A 17,008-nucleotide genomic window follows, 5' to 3' on the forward strand; every position below is an offset into this window, starting at 1 on the left:
AAAAAAAATACAAAAATCAGCCAGGTGTGGTGGCAGGTGCCTGTAATCCCAGTTACTCAGGAGCCTGAAGCAGGATAATTGCTTGAACCCTGGAGGCAGAGGTTGCAGTGAGCCGAGATCACGCCATTGCACTCCAGCCTGGGCGACAGAGCAAGACTCTGTCTCCAAAAAAAAAAAAAACAAAAAAAAATCCAAGAACTACCAAAAGATTGTATCAACCCAGAAAACCCAGAAAAGTAGAGTGTTAATAGTATGGTCCAAGCACTGTACTAGGCACTGTGAGAAATACCAAGAGAGAAGAGTTGAGCTTCTTTCCCAAAAATTTATTCAGCCATGCTAAATACTGTTAAGTCAAACAACCATAGATCTAGATAGACAGTATGTCTAAAACTTCAAGAAGGGAGGGCAAAGTGACTCACATCTGTAATCCTAGCAGCCTGGGAGGCCAAGGCAGGAGGATCACTTGAGGCCAGGAGTTTAAGACCAGCCTAGACAACATAGCAAGACTCTGTCTCCATTTTTTTTAATTAAAAAATTTAAAATTTAAATAAAACGTCATGAAGAAGCTAACTTCTGAAGCAGAGTTCTGAAAAGTGAATGTGGCTTGGCAAAAGGGAGGTAAAACTCCATGCAAAGTGAATGGCATCTGAAATGTCTAAGAGGTAGACATAGCAAGTGCACTATTATCATAGCTGAAATGGAGAATGCCTATGCAAGGAAAGGAAAGATAGGTAAAATTAGGTTTTGAAATGTTTGTAATCATACATTTTTAAGTGATTTAAGAAACAAGTGGGAGCCACTTCAGGATTATGAGAAGATACTAACTTCAATATAGCATTCCAGGGTATTCTTAGGTTTAAAAACAAATGAAGTAGGAAGATACTACAGATAGAGAGGCAATTTAGGGATCTGGAAAAAAGTAATCTTTTTACAAAAACAGTGGGCAAAAAGACTTACTACCAGAAATACAGACCAGAGGGGAAGCATAAAGAGAAATGACAATCTGTTAGCTGGGCGTGGTGGCGCACACCTGTAATCCCAGCTACTCGGGAGGCTGAGGCACGAGAATTGCTTGAACCCAAGAGGTAGAGGTTGCAGTGAGCTGAGATCATGCCACTGCACTCCAGCCTGGGTGATAAGAGCAAAACTTTGTCTCACAAAAAAACAAAAAACAAAAAAAAAATTACAATCTCCACGCTAGAATTCAGGCAATTTTAAATCTTTATACTTTAGTGTGCTTCCTAGAATGGCTGCAGTGCTTTTCTACATTTTATAATTAAAATAGTCATACAAAAAGAGAATAAACATAACATATACACAGCCAAAGAATAATAAACACCCACACACCCATGTGCCCACCACCCAATTTAAGAAATAGAAAAATAAACCATGAGTTTAAGCCTCTCCAACTGATTACATACCCTTACATGAAATCCACCCTCCACCTTCTATAGAACACAACTATCCTGAATTTTGTGAAAAGCATTTCCTTTTTCTCTACAGACTTATCACAAGCATGTACTCCTGAACAGTATGTTCTTCAGTTTTGCCTGGTTTTGATTTACATATAAACGGAATCATGATTCATATAGTCTTCTATGACTTGCTTTTTTCAATCAATGTGATGTTTTATGAGATTAGCCCAAGTTGTCGTATGCAGCTGCAGAATTCATTTTCATTACTGTATAGTATTTTACTATTGGAATAAACCATAATTTTTAAATCCACTCTAGTGTAGTTGGAATGTGTTATTTAAATTTTTCTACAATCTCAAAATATACTACTTTGAACTTTCTCAAATATATCTTCTGGCACATTATGTATCAAGAAGTTTTCTACAATGTATTTCTAGGGGTGGAATTGCGAGGTGGTTACATGGTGCAAGTTCAATTCTACTAACTAATGGTAAACTGTTTTCCTAGGTAGTGATATCAATTTATATTTCAGCTAGCAATGTATGTCAAGTCCTCATTATCCCACATTTTTGGTAACATGAACTTTTTTTTTTTTTTTTTGAGATAGACCCTATCTGTCACTCATGCTTGAGTGCAGCAGTGTGATCAAGCCTCACTGCAGCCTCAACCTTTTGGGCTCAAGTATTTTCCCATCTCAGCCTCCCAAGTAGGTGGGACCACAGGCACACGCCAACATGCCCAGATAATTTTTTAAAATGTTTCCGTAGAGATAGGATCTCACTTTGTTGTCCATGGTGGTCTCAAACTCCTGAGCTCAGCAATCCTTCTGCCTCAGCCTCCCAAAGTGCTGGAATTACAGATGTGAGCCACCACCGCCTAGCAGTAACAATTTTATTAGATTTTTAAATGTCTACCAAACTGAAGGGTATGACTTAATTTACATTTCTTAGATTAGTAATGGGGGAAAGCATTTTTCATACGCTCAGGGGTTATTTGGGTTTCCTATCCTGAAAAAGGCCTGTTTGTAGCTTTGTCCATTTTTCTCTTGACTCATTTTATTTATTTATTTATTTATTTATTTATTTATTGAGACAGAGTTTCGCTCTTGTTGCCCAGGCTGGAGTACAATGGCACAATCTCAGCTCACCACAACCTCCGCCCTCCAGGTTCAAGTGATTCTCCTGCCTCAGCCTCCCAAATAGCTGGGATTACAAGCATGTGCCAACATGCCCGGCTAATTTTGTATTTTTAGTAGAGACAGGGTTTCTCCATGTTGGTCAAGTTGGTCTTGAACTCCCGACCTCAAGTGATCTGCCCGCCTCGGCCTCCCAAAGTGCTGAGATTACAGGCGTGAGCCACCGCACCCGGCCTTTTATTTATTTTTTATAGGAATTCTCTGGAGTTCTATGCTGGATACTAATCTTCTGTTACATATATATGTTGAAGATATTTTCTCTAGATTTGTAGTCTTGTCTCTTTGCATTCTTTATGGAGTCTTTAGATAAATGAAAGTTTCTGAATTTCTGTAGTAAAATTTATCAATTTCCTAAGCTTTTTTTCATGTCTTATTTAATAAGTACTTCCCTATCCCTGAGGTCATGATACTCTCTCATAGTTTCTTCTAAAACTTTAAAAAAAAAAAAACTGGCCGGGCGCGGTGGCTCACGTCTGTAATCCCAGCACTTTGGGAGGCCGAGGCGGGCAGATCACGAGGTCAGGAGATCGACACCATCCTGGCTAACATGGTGAAACCCCGCATCTACTAAAAATACAAAAAATTAGCCAGGCATGGTGGCGGGTGCATGCAGTCCCAGCTACTCGGGAGGCGGAGGCAGGAGAATGGCATGAACCCGGGAGGCGGAGCTTGCAGTGAACCGAGATTGCACCACCGAACTCCAGCCTGGGAGACAGCGAGACTCCGTCTCAAAAAAAAAAAAAAAAATTGAGACAGAGTCTCACTCTGTCACCTAGGCTGGAGTATAGTGGCACACACACAGCTCACTGCAGCCTTGACCTCCTGGGCTCAAGCAAACCTCCTGCCTCAGCCTCCCAAGTAGCTGGGCCAACAGGTGCGCACCACCATGCCTGTCTAATTTTTGACTTATTGTAGAGACAGGATCTCATTTTGTTGTCCAGGCTAGTCTCAAACTCTTAGGCTCAAGCGATCCTCCCACCATGGCCTCCCAGAGTGCTGAGGTTAGAGGTGTGAGTCACATTTTAGTCCTTAATTCATCTGAAATTCTTACTTTTGGTATGGTATGAAATAGGAAACTAATTTCCTTTTTTCTTTTCCCTATAGGGATAACTAATTGTCTAAACGCCATTATTGAAAAATCCACTTTCTCCTTAGATTCACAGGGCAAGTAGCAAGTTTCCCATATGACTATTTCTGAACCACAAATTTTGTTCCACTGATTTATTTGCCATACTGTGTAGATACAACATTATCTTAATTATTATAGTTTTATAATAATTCTTGATATCTCATAAAGTATGCTAGTCATTAATACTGTTTGGCAAATATCTCTGGTCTTACCCCTCTTAAGGATCACCATAGGACTACAGTTCCAGGTTCCCTTGTGGGTCAGTGGGACAAGATTAGTTCTGTTTCAATGAGCTGTGAGCAGAAGTGACCTGCTGAGCATTAACAGCCTGTGCAAAACTGTCCAAAGCTCTTTTTCCCCCTGGCTTAGCAACTAATATTTTATATGGTGATCAAGCATGGTGCTGTTCATGCCAGCACCTTGAGAGGCCAAGGTGGGAAGATGACTTGAGGCCAGGAATTCAAGTCCAGCCTTGGGTAACATAGCAAGTCCTCATCTCTGCCAAAAAGTAAATAAATAAAAAGGAGTTGGGCATGGTGGCACACATCTATAGTCCTAGCTACTTGGGAGGCTGAGGCACAGAATTGCTTGACCCCAGGAAACTGAGGCTGCAGTGAACTATGACTGGTACCACTGTACTCCAGGCTGGGTGACAGAGCAAGATCCTATCTCTAAAAAATAATAATACTCAATACAATCGTAGCTTTGGTACCTAAGTGATATAATCAATCGTATCCCTACTTATCTTCAGTGAATGAGAAATAAATCTTTGGTATATTAATCACAGGGAGTTTAGGGTTCTTTGTTACCACAATATAATTTAGCACACTCTGGGCCAGGAATGGCAGTTCATGCCTGTAATCCCAGCACTTTGTTTGGGAAGCCGAAGTGAAAGGACTGCTTGAGCCCAGGAGTTCACAACCAGCCTAGGCAACATAGTCAGAACCCATCTCTACCAAAAATTTAAAACTCAGCCAGACATGGTAGCACATGCCTGTGGTGCCAGCTACTCGGGAGGCAGAGGCAAGAGGACTCCTTGAGTCCAGGAGGTCGAGGCTGCAGTGAACTGTAATAGCCCCACTACACCTCAGCCTGGGCAACAGAACAAGATCCTATTTCAAATAAATAAATAAATAACTTAGCCTGCCTACTCTGAAGTCACACTCTGTTGTTATTTTTCAGTACTGTCCTATTTTTCCCTGTTTGTTATGTAAATTTCAGAACTGTCTTTTCTCAACTTCCAAAATAAGCCTACTGATGAGAGTATACATGAGTACAACCACATTGGAAAACAAATGGCATTATCTAAAAAGGTTGAAGACGTACATATTCTATGATCTAGCAATTCCAGTCCTGGGCATGTGTACAAAAGAAATGTGTACACATAGGTAAACATGTACAAAAATGTTCTCAGTAATACTCTTCATAAAAATTAAAAACTGGAAACAATCCAAATGACTGCCAACATTTGGTAGTTGGTCAGGCACAGTGGCTCACATCTGTAATCCCAGCACTTTGGGAGGCCAAGTTGGGCAGATCACCTGAGGTCAGCAGTTCGAGACCAGCCTGGCCAACACGGAGAAACCCTGTCTCTACTAAAAATACAAAATTAGCCAGGCGTGGTGGCGCATGCCTGTAATTCCAGCTACTCAGGAGGATGAGGCAGAAGAATCGCTTGAAACCAGGAGGCAGAGGTTGCAGCAAGCTGAGATCGTACCATTACACTCCAGTCTGCTCAACAAGAGCAAAACTCTGCCTCAAAAATGAAAAAAAAAAAAGAAAAGAGAAGAAAAAAAGAAATACCATACAATAATGAAAATGAACTAGACCTACACACAACAACGTTGATGCTCTCATAAACATATTGCTGAGCTAAGAAACACACACAAAATTTACATAGAATGATTCCATTTACAATGAAGTCTCAAAAACAGGTAATCTTTAAATTAGATTAAGAATAAATATATAGGTAGTAAAACATCAGATAAAACAAGGAAATGGGCCAGGCGCGATGGCTCATGCCTGTAATCCCAGCACTTTGGGGGGCCAAGGCGGGTGGATCACAAGGTCAAGAGTTCGAGACCAGCCTGACCAACATGGTGAAACCCCACCTCTACTAAAAATACAAAAATTAGCCGGGCATGGTGACATGCACCTGTAATCCCACCTACTTGGGAGGCTGAGGCAGGAGAATCACTCGAACCCAGGAGGTGGAGGTTGCAGTGAGCCGAGATTGTGCCACTGCATTCCAGCCTGGGTGACACCGTGAGACTCTGTCTCAAAAAAAAAAAAAGGAAATGATTACCACAAACATTAGGAAGTCCCTGGGAGAAAAGAGATCTGATTGAGAAAAAAGGGAGGATAATTTTCTTTCTTTTTTTTGTTTTGTTTTGAGACAGTGTCTTGCTCTGTCGCCCAGGCTAGAGTGCAGTGGTACAGTCCTGGCTCACTGCAACCTCCACTTCCCGGGTTCAAGTGATTCTCATACCTCAGCCTCCTGAGTAGCTGGGATTATGGGCATGTGCCACCACACCCGGCTAATTTTTTGTATTTTTAGTAGAGATAGGGTTTTGCCGTGTTGGCCAGACTGGTCTTGAACTCCTTACACCTCAGGTGATCTACCCGCCTCGGCCTCCCAAAGTGCTGGGATTACAGGCGTGAGCCACTGCGCCCAGCCAGTTCTGTTTCTATAGCTGGCAACAAACAGAAAATGCAATTTAAAAAGCATTTTATAATAGCAACAAAGTATATGCAGTAAATATGAATAAATCTTACAAAAATGGTATAAGACATTTGTGTAAAACCTCCACAGAGATCCAGTACAACAAGTAATCAAAGTCAACACCCTTGCAATAACTCTTCAAGTCAAAATAGAAAATTGCCAGTACCGGCAGGGCATGGTGGCTCACACCTGTAATCACAGCACTTTGGGAGGCTGAGGCGGGTAGATCACCTGAGGTGTAAGGAGTTCAAGACCAGTCTGGCCAACGTGGCGAAAGACCAGTCTGGCCAACATGGCGAAACCCCAGCTCTACTAAAAACACAAAAAATTAGCCAGGCGTGGTGGTGGGTGCCTGTAATCCCAGCTATTCGGGAGGCTGAGGCAGGAGAATCGCTTGAACCTGGGAGGCAGAGGTTGCAGTGAGCTGAGATCGCACCATTGCACTCCAGTCTGTGCAACAAGAGCGAAAGCCCGTCTCAAAAAAAAAAAGAAACAGAACTGAATGTTATGCCTTGATACAACAACCCACTATACTCTCTTATTGTTGCTTCTGACTTATGAGTAGATTGAGTTTTCTTGTAACCGTCATATCATCTGCAAATAACAGCAACTTTGTTTCATCCTTTATAATCTTTATATCTTTCCTTTGGGTTTGTCTTATTTACAATGATTAGAATCTAGTTCAATGATGAACAGTACTATTTTCATGTTCTATAAAAGTATTTTAATTTTTTTTATTTTTTTAGAGACAGGATCTTGCTCTATCACCCTGGCTGGAGTGTAGCGGCACAATCATAGCTCACTTCAGTGTTGAACTCCTGGGCTCAAGTGATCCTCCCACCTCAGCCTTCAGAGTAGCTGAGTCTACAGGTATGTGCCACTATGCCCCGCTAATTTTTGTTTTCTTTGTAGAGATGGGGTCTTCCTATGTTGCCCAGGCTGGTCTCACATTGCTGGCTTCAAGTGATCCTCCCATCTTAGCCTCCCAAAGCACTGGGAATACAGGCATAGCCACTGCTCACAGCCCTATAAAAGTAGTTTTAAAGTGGGGAACAAAAGAGACATCGTACAGGAGGACCCAGGTGCTGATGGCTCATTTCAAGTGTACTCTTTCATATGTTTATCACCATTTCCCTTCTCTCAGAAAATGAAGCCCTCCATCCTGGATGAGGGAATAGCTCTTGAAAACTGGCTATTCTAACAATTTAAACTTCTTAACGACTAAAATCAAGTTCAGCTCATCCACACTTCCAAATTAATTTATCTGGATTACAAGTCTATAATTTTCAAATCAAGTATACAATAATTAAAAGAATAGAAACAATGCCATCTAAAACGTGAAGTGTGTTCAAACTAGAGACTAATTATTTAACATCTATATAGCACTGAGGAACTGAAAAGCACTTAGGGGGAAAAAATCAAACTTTTAATACACTCCCAACACAACAGATGAGGCAGTGAAGGAAAATAAATCTCTTGGTTAGATCAGGCAGTGATGTAATGAGGAAAGTACCAGAATTCTAACACATCCCCAGAGTTATGAAGACCCAAAATATAGCCTTTGATAAATATATCCCCAAGACCATTTATCTATCCACCACAAGCAACTGTCTCTCTGAAAGAGTCCCAAAATATTTCCTCAGCCCAACAAATTGACAATTTCCCTTCTGTACTTGTGTATCTCAGAGGGTAGTCTAGTGGTTGGCTTTCTTCATCTTTCCAGCTTATATAATGATACTGATTTATACTAAGTAACAGTTTGTCCCTCAGGAAAATGAAATATAACAAGAGTGTGGCAGCCAGTTCTCCAGAGTCCTACCCAGATCAATGAAGAGTACAGCACAATCCTGACTAGTCAAAGGCCTCTCAGAGGTCATATAAGTGCTCTCATCCCTTCTTGGTACAGACAAGAGTTTCCAGAGTCAGACAGTTCTTCTACTAGGGACTTCTCCAGGATTCACATTTCCCTAGTAAGTATCCCAAACATGTTTTGCTTTTTTGTTTTTCTCTCCCTTTCTGAATGACATTTTTTGTTGTTGTTTGTTTTTTTCTCCCTAGCATGGCTCTAATGCCATGAATCAGACTTCTTTTGGACTTACTGACCACGGGACTACTGTATTTCTTCTTTATCTAAGTTAGATACTTAATGTATCTTTCAGAAAATCAGATAAAATGCCCTTTGGATGGACCCCTGTCTAAATGGGCACAGTAAGAAATGTTATATTCAACTTGTAAGAGATTTGGTTGTATTAAAATTCATATTTGAACTCCCCAATAAACCAATAATTTATATTCTATATATTGTTACAAGTTATAATGGTTCCAGCTGGGCATGATGGCTCACGCCTGAAATCCCAGCACTTTGGGAGGCCGAGGCGGGCATCACCTGAAGTCAGGAGTTGGGAGGCCAGCCTGGCCAATACAGTGAAACTCCGTCTCTACTAAAATTAAAATTAGCCAGGTGTGGTGGTCGGCGCCTTGGGAGGCTATTTGGGAGGCTCCCTATTTGGGAGTCAGGAGTTCAAGACCAGCCTGGCCAACATGGTGAAATCCCATCTCCACTAAAAATATATTTCAAAAACTAGTCACCACCTACTGGGGAGGCGGAGGCAGGAGAATCATTTGAATCTGGGATGGGGAGGTTGCAGTGAGCCGAAACTGCACCATTGCTCACCAGCCTGGGTGACAAGAGCAAAACTCCGTCTCAAAAAGAAAACAAAACAAAAAAACAAGTTATAGTGGTTCCAAACAAAGGGTAGAAAACAAGATGTTTATGACCCAAGTGGCAAAAAGTTCAGAAGAATCACTTATCTCTTTCTAAAAATATCTGCCCGGCCGGGCGCGGTGGCTCACACCTGTAATCCCAGCACTTTGAGAGGCCGAGGCAGGCGGATCACCTGAAGTCAGGAGTTCGAGACCAGCCTGGCCAACATGGCGAAACCCCGTCTCTACAAAAATACAAAAATTAAAGGAGCATGGTGGTGCGCGCCTATAATCCCAGTTACTCAGGAGGCTGAGACAGAAGAATTGCTTGAACCCAGGAGGCGGAGGTTGCAGTGAGCTGAGATTGTACCAGTGCACTCCAGCCTGGGTGACAGAATGAGACTCCGTCTCAGAAAAAAAAAAAAAGGAGAAGCATTCTTGCATAGTATTCTGTCACATCAAATAGAGCTGCATAAGCAAAACAGGTTCAGTAAAAGAGACTACCCAAGTCAAGTACTAATTCTTTGAAGCAAGCAAACCAATCATATCCATTTTTGCACTAAACCACAGGTAGATAATTCAGTAACAAATTCTTTAGCATCATCCTGATTAACCAAACCACCTTGATATTGACCATGTGGCCACCCAATGGTAGTGAGAAGAAACTAATTGGAAGTACTTACCTTGAGAGCACAAAAGATGCAGGAATCTCCCATGCACTTGTGAGTTGTAAGCTGCCTAAAGCTACGTCGGAAGATATCCAAGTGCCACAAAACCTGGTGAGAAAGGGAAAATATTTCATTACTCTATAAAAAGCCACCATTTAATTTTAAAGTAAAAAGAGTTCAAGCAAACATAGGTAATGACTGCAGAAGATATCTTTATTCCCAGAGAAAACTTCATTCTAGTATATTAAAACAAATGTGAAAAATGGTGAGATATCTAACAGGAAAAATGAATGGTCATATTCTGGGAAAGATATTAATTTGAACATAAAGTGAAGGTAATACAGTTAAAATATGACATGACATACATCAAATGTGATCCTGAAGAGGAAATTTATGGGTTAAAGCTGAAGAATAAGGATTTACATTAATGATCCACACAAGAAAAGCAAGAATATTTTATAACTTATATTAGAAATGTGAACCCATAGAAATGTGAACTGTAGTATGGAATTTTTTCTTTGTTAGAACTCTCAATTTTTAGACATTTCTAAGAGAAGTGTGATCTCCTTAAGTCAATAGGGTAAAAAATTATGATTTCTATACTTTTGTTGAAATGGAAAAAAAATATGATATTAACAGTGATAAATCATGTTATAGTATATACCCTTGATGTGATGTGTTGAAAACGGCACTATACTTTTGTGGTCTTCCTCCCCAAAACCTATTACCCTAGTCTAATCATGAGAAAAGCATTAGACAAATTCCAATAGGGGAAGGGGGATATCCAAAAAAATACTTGATCAGTACTCCTCAAAACTGTCAAAGATTATCAAAAACATAAACATTCTGAGAAAATGTCACAGCTAAGAGAAGCCTAAGAAGACATGACAAGTAAATCTAAATGTGGTATCCTGGATGAAATCTTGGGCCAGGAAAGGACAGCAGGTTAAAAACTAAGGAAATCTGAATAAATTGCAATTTTTAGTTAAAAAAGAAATGATGTAATATATAGCATAATGCCTTAGGAAGCTCCCCCCTTGCTAGGAAAGCATTTAATGTCATAATATGTGAAAAAGCATAATTTCTGGAGCCCCAGATGACGCACACCTCTGGAGCTTCTTCTTACTTATATGTCTCAAGATCCATACTCTAAAAGTTCTTTGAAACTGGCTATGCTCCCAAGTAAATAACATCTTTTTATAACAAATGTAATAAGTTCAACTCATCTGTGGCAAATACAGCTTTGAAACCAAAAGTCAGAATATTAGCTCATAGCAACAACTATTTTCAACATGTAACATGATTATAATAGGGATTCCAAAACCACCAATGCCTCAATCATTAAGTATGGATACAGAAATATGTGTATGTGTGTGTGTGTATACATATATATAATGTATTGTATATGGCACTGGAAATTAGAATGGAAACTCATAAACAGCATTGTTTCAACTGACAATATAAATAGACCACATAGAAAAAAACAGTTATAAAAATGGGACTATGGCCAAGAAGGGGGTAAACATACACATTTATATCAATGCCTTATTTTGCCTGCTTCTAAATCACAAAAGTATTACCAGGATAAAAAGTAACTAAAAAAACTAATATGTGGCCAGGTGTGGTGGCTCATGCCTATAATCTCAGCACTTTGGGAGGCCAACGCAGGAGGATCGCTTGAGCCCAGAAGTTCAAGACCAGCCTAGGCAATTACAGTGAGATCCCCTCTCTACAAACAATTAAAAAAAAAAAATTAGTCAGGTATGGTGGCACGTGTCTGTAGTCCTAGCTACTAGGGAGGCTGAGGTGGGAGGATCGCTTGAGCCCAGGATGTTAAGGCTGCAGTGAGCTATGAGTACACCACTGCACTCCAGCCTTGGCGACAGAGTGAGACCCCTGGCTCCAAAAAAAGAAATAAAGAAAGAAAACTAATATGCATCATCCAGGACAAAAACCTAGCCAACTCCACCTAAACACATGAAATTTGTGGTAATAATTAGGGAAAACACTTAAAATTTTTTTTATAGGGTTGCCAGCACATAATTTTTTTAAAAAATTGTTTTCAAATAAAAACTTAAAAACTGAGAAAGAGACTGGGCGCCGTGGCACACACCTGTAAGCCCAGCACTTTGGGAGGCCGAGGTGGGCAGATTACCTGAGGTCAGGAGTTTAAGACCAGCCCAGCCAAAATGGCGAAACCCCGTCTCTACCAAATGTACAAAAATTAGCCCGGTGTGGTGGCAGATGGTCTGTAATCCCAGCTATTCAGGAAGCTAAGGCAGGAGAATCGCTTGAACCCAAGAGGCGGAGATGGCAATGAGCTGAGATCCCACCACTTCACTCTAGCCTGGGCAACAGAGCGAGACTCCGTCTCAAATAAATAAAAACTGAGAAAGAGCATGAAACTTTTATTACTTAGATAAGCTTGGCAACATTCTTGTATTATGAATGAGGAAACTCAGACACTATTACCTGTACAAGGTCACAAGACTAGTCTACAGAATGGCTAAAACTAGAACCCAGGTCTCCTCCTAATGCCCAAGACCATTGTTCTTTATACTAAACATCTTGTCTTCTCTCATAGCAACCTATTTTCTCATAACATCTGAGGAGTCAAGCTAATATTTTACCCAAGTATAATTATCTTGGGTGGAAAATTTCATTTACTTTTACACTGAAGAGCAGAAAAGAAGAGAAAGTAATTACTTGAAAGTTAGGCCAAGGGGGATGAACTTAACACGCTATGGGCGTGACTGGGCAGAGCAGACAGACAGAAAGCTTTGGGATTCTAAGACCACTTAAGTAGCAAGCAACAGTGAAAGGGAAAATGTAGGGTAGATAATCACCTTAAGGGAATTTACTTTCCCCTAGCTCTATTCAAGTGTATCTGACTAGACACCAGTTATGAGCCAAAACAGGAGAGCTCAAAGGGAGGAGATAAATTGGACAAAGACTAGACTCCATTCAATATGTGGGCCAAAAGCCTGAATATTAAGAGACAAGATTAACATACCTGAAAGTCTTTGACTTGTGGAAAGAATTTTGCTTCTATGCTAGAGAAAAGCAACTAGGATAACACACCTGGCTCCCAAAAGGAAAAACAGAAAACAGGCCAGGCGCAGTGGCTCACGCCTATAATCCCAGCACTTTGGGAGGCTGAGGCAGGTGGATCACTTGAGGCTAGGAGTTCAAAACCAGCCTGGCCAACATGGTAAAACCCTGTCTCTACTAAAAATACAAAAATTAGCTGGGTGTGGTGATGCACAGCTGTAATTCCACCTACTTGGGTGGCTGAGCCATCAGAATTGCTTGAACCGCCGAGATCACCCATGGTCCCAGCTACTCAGGAGGCTAAGGCAGGAGGATCACCTGAGCCCCGGAGGTCAAGGCTGCAGTGAGCTGTGATTGGGCCACTATACTCCAGCCTTGGCAATAGAATGAAACTCTGTCTCAACAAAAAAAAAAAAGAAAAGAAAAATAAGAACCCGTAGAGATTGCTCAGGAAAAAAAGTTGATAAATAGAAAGATGAGCCAGGCGCGGTGGCTCACGCCTGTAATCCCAGCACTTTGGGAGGCCGAGACGGGTGGATCACAACGTCAGGGGTTCGAGACCAGCCTGACAAATATGGTGAAATCCTGTCTCTACTAAAAATACACAAATTAGCCAGGCATGGTGGCAGGCACCCATAGCCCCAGCTACTGAGGAGGCTGAGGCAAGAGAATCGCTTGAACCCGGGAGACGGAGGTTGCAGTGAGCCAAGATCGCGCCACTGTACTCCAGCCTAGGCAACACAGCAGGACTCCATCTGAAAGATCACCTGGCCCATTTACCTCCCTTTAGGCATGTGAATAATAGTAGTTACAGTTATTATTTTTTCTCTTACCATTATTAATCCCTCTTTTTGTAAATGAGGTAATTGAGATTCAAAGAGATAAAGTGACTTGCCAAAGATCACACAGATAAATGTAAAAATGACCTCAGGTTACTAACCTCAAACAGAGACTATCAAGAATTTTATTTAAAAAGAGTTACCAGAAATACAGCATCAGCAATTAAAAGTCAAAGTTCACCAAAAATAATTACCCTTACCTGCAGGGCACTGTTGAGGAAGCAGCTGTTTTGCCCTGGCTCATTGCTGAGGCCTTTGCTAGGGGCTATGGAGGTTGAGCTTCGAGGTGCAAACATCCCTTGTACACTACCACAACCCCCTGAAAAATAATTTCTCTTCCAAGACATTATTGTTCACATTTAGCCTGAAAAAAAACGGAGAAGGTTTTGTGCCTTTTTGGCAGGAATTTATGTCTGCTAAAGTTCTAAAAGGAAAGGGAATCCAGAATTTAGTGAATTTATGTTGGAAGATTTTGAGTTTACCACCTTCCAAATATCATCTGCATAGTTCAAGGGACTCAGGTATCCTCCTAGATCTAGATGACAGAGTCCTTCCTCACTTGTTCCAAACAATCTCCAAAATGTAACATGGCACAGGACTAATGCAAACAGAGAAATCCTTAAGTATTGCTTCCTTCTATTTTTCTTGAACAGCCTCAATAACGTCCTGGTGAAGTGGGTGTAATTCTCAACTCCAGCAGCATCCAGGATCAGGGTAAGATGTGTTCTTCAAGCTTGTTGATAATGCTTCTTATGGACTGAAGATTTTTCCAACTGGAAGGAGAGGTAGACAGATAAGCAAGAATCCAACATAACCCTCCTCGCCCTTTATTGCCTTGTCTCATCATCCTCTGAAGCAAAAACTCAAATTCTGAGCAACTGCAAAAGGTTCCACAAAGCCAAGAAGAAGCCTGTTTGAATCATCTGAGGTTTTTGTTGATGTTCTTGCTCCTTCTTTTTAATGTGCCCCAAACTTCTATTGTCTCATCCAGATCTTCAGCAAGTCTCTCCTCTTTCTTCTGGGACTAGAATAGCCAGCTGTGTCAGAGAGCTTTAACAGAAATAAAAAAAATCAAAAGCTTGCGTCACTTAATGACTCTACTGGCTTTGGACTGTTCTGCCAAGATCAACGTTGCCTCACCTCTTGCTATAAACTGGAAACCTTGGCAAACAATGCCAAAAAAAAAAAGGAAAAAAAAAAAAAAGAGAGAGAGAGACCCAAACTAAAGAGATGGAAAAAAGGTATGAACAGCTTTACTTTCAGGGGAAAATTATCTGCAATTTTCTTGAAACACAAGAAAGTTGATCTGGATAGAAATAAAACCCAAATACAAACTTTCCAGTATCAGGCTAACACAAAACAAATCACCAAGTAAGCACACACCAACTAGGAACTGAAACAGTTTCTTTTGGACATTGTGAATAAAGCAATTTCTAAAAGGTGTTTTCCAAGAATATGCTTATGAAAACCTGCTTAAAAGTGAGAGCAGTCTATGTGAGCAGTCTAAGATCTGTTCTGAGTAAAGATGTTCCACCCAGAGAAACACTGATGGTAAGTAAACCACAAGTCCTTAACATGCAGTTCAAGAGAACTAAATCTCCTCCTGCCCTGTTTGTTTGTTTGTTTCATTTTTGCCAGAGGATCAGAGAGATAATTTGGGTTACAAATCACTTAATCTCCAGATTATATCCAAGGGCTCACAATCAGAGGCAATCCATTGACCAACTTTAGTTTTCAACTAATTAAAATGCCAGTGAGGCAACAGAGAGTAATACCAAAGCAAGTATGTTCCCTGGAAGCAAATCACCACATCTCCAACTTTAAGTTTTCCTGTAAGGCTGCCATGTCCATCTACATAAGGAAAAATGTTTAAATGTTAAGTGTTAAATTTGCCAAGATCAACAATTCCTCAATCTTCTCCCTTCCTTCTCACCATCATATGCACCATCTAAAAACGCAAAAATGCTTTAACATCTTAATCACTCTCTGGGAGATCACCTAGCATTGTCTACAGCATGTCCAGTGGAAAAACTGAGGTACAGGAATATTAAATGGTTGCATAAGACTGTTCTTTCCCTTCTGTAAATTCCTAGACTATTTATAATCTACATGTCACAATTAAAGTATTTGATTATACAGTGTACTGTCACATTATTCTCTATTTTTATTACCCTCTGTTTTATATCGTATCTGTCATAATATGACTACATGAAATGAAATAGTAACTACAGTCAGGTATGTGCTAAACACGATACTTACGTCCTTTATTCAATATTCACAACAGTCCTATCAGATAGTTATTAATAGTTCCATTTTACAGAAAAGTAAAGGGAGGCTTAAAGACATTAACGTGCCCAATTCAACGCTGGTAAGTGGCAGAGCTAGAAATGTTTGACTATTAAACTATGACTCAATTATATATTTTATTATTCTATTCCAAAAGCTCCTATTACAGTGCTAGTCATAAGGAGGCAGTCAATAAATACTGCCTGATGATTAACATGACACCAGAAAAGAACCCATATCTCCCACACAGACTATAAGACCCTCACCTCTCTACACACACCCTCATACACACCCCACTCAAGGCCACCAAACAACTTCCAACAAGCCATGCAGCATTCCTTCAGCTCAACTGCTGCAAAGGAATGACAAGTACCAAGCCTCCACTTTGCTCACAGCCAAAAGGACTTGGCACACAGGTGGGGTTTCCAATATCCACATTAGGAGCTTAATGAAACTCGGCCTGCCCTATGACACACACTCCTGAGTACAGGGAGCAAAAGGAGAAAAACACAGTAGCAGAGAAAAGATTCTCAGGCTCTGAATGGCAGTATTATGTAGGCTAAAGCAGTAAGTCCTCAGACCTGTTTTAGGTGTGTCACCAGCTAGAAGTGACAGCATAAAGACCAGACAAGAGAGGCAGTAACAAGTGGTCCAGAGAAATACTAACACCAAAAACATTTCACTTAAATTGTAGATATAGCATTAAACAACGTAATCCTTCTCCAATGCCATTTACTGAAGATATGTGAGGAGGGGAATTATAGTTTTATCTGTATGGCTCTCACTACCTAGTTTATTTGTTTGTTTGTTTTGTTTTGTTTTGTTTTTTGAGGCGGAATCTCACTCTGTCGCCCAGGCTGCAGTGCAGTCGCGCAATCTTGGCTCACTGCAGCCTCCGCCTCTTAGGTTCAAGCAATTCTCCCGCCTCAGCCTCCCAAGTAGCTGGGATTACAGGCATGCACCACCATGCTCAGCTATTTTTTATATTTTTGTATTTAGT

At 40.7% G+C, this 17,008-nt stretch overlaps 1 protein-coding gene across 2 annotated transcripts in view; it reads right to left on the bottom strand.

Moving 5' to 3' along the window:
• USP54 (ubiquitin specific peptidase 54) overlaps nucleotides 1–17,008 on the bottom strand; it is a 137,749-nt gene that overhangs the window by 55,815 nt on the left and 64,926 nt on the right. Inside the window, exons 2-3 of one of the 2 annotated variants that reach the window (XM_011991138.1) lie at nucleotides 13,923–14,086; nucleotides 9,848–9,940 (exon numbers count right to left, since the gene is read on the bottom strand). In XM_011991138.1, coding sequence (XP_011846528.1) covers nucleotides 9,848–9,940; nucleotides 13,923–14,069 — 240 coding nt within the window. In that variant the 5' untranslated portion in view covers nucleotides 14,070–14,086. Of the gene's footprint in view, nucleotides 1–9,847; nucleotides 9,941–13,922; nucleotides 14,122–17,008 lie in introns of those variants that run through there. The other variant, XM_011991137.1, reaches the window with a different exon arrangement.

The sequence above is a fragment of the Mandrillus leucophaeus genome, unplaced genomic scaffold (assembly GCF_000951045.1).
Source record: "Mandrillus leucophaeus isolate KB7577 unplaced genomic scaffold, Mleu.le_1.0 Scaffold39, whole genome shotgun sequence".
Taxonomy (NCBI): Eukaryota; Metazoa; Chordata; class Mammalia; order Primates; family Cercopithecidae; genus Mandrillus; species Mandrillus leucophaeus.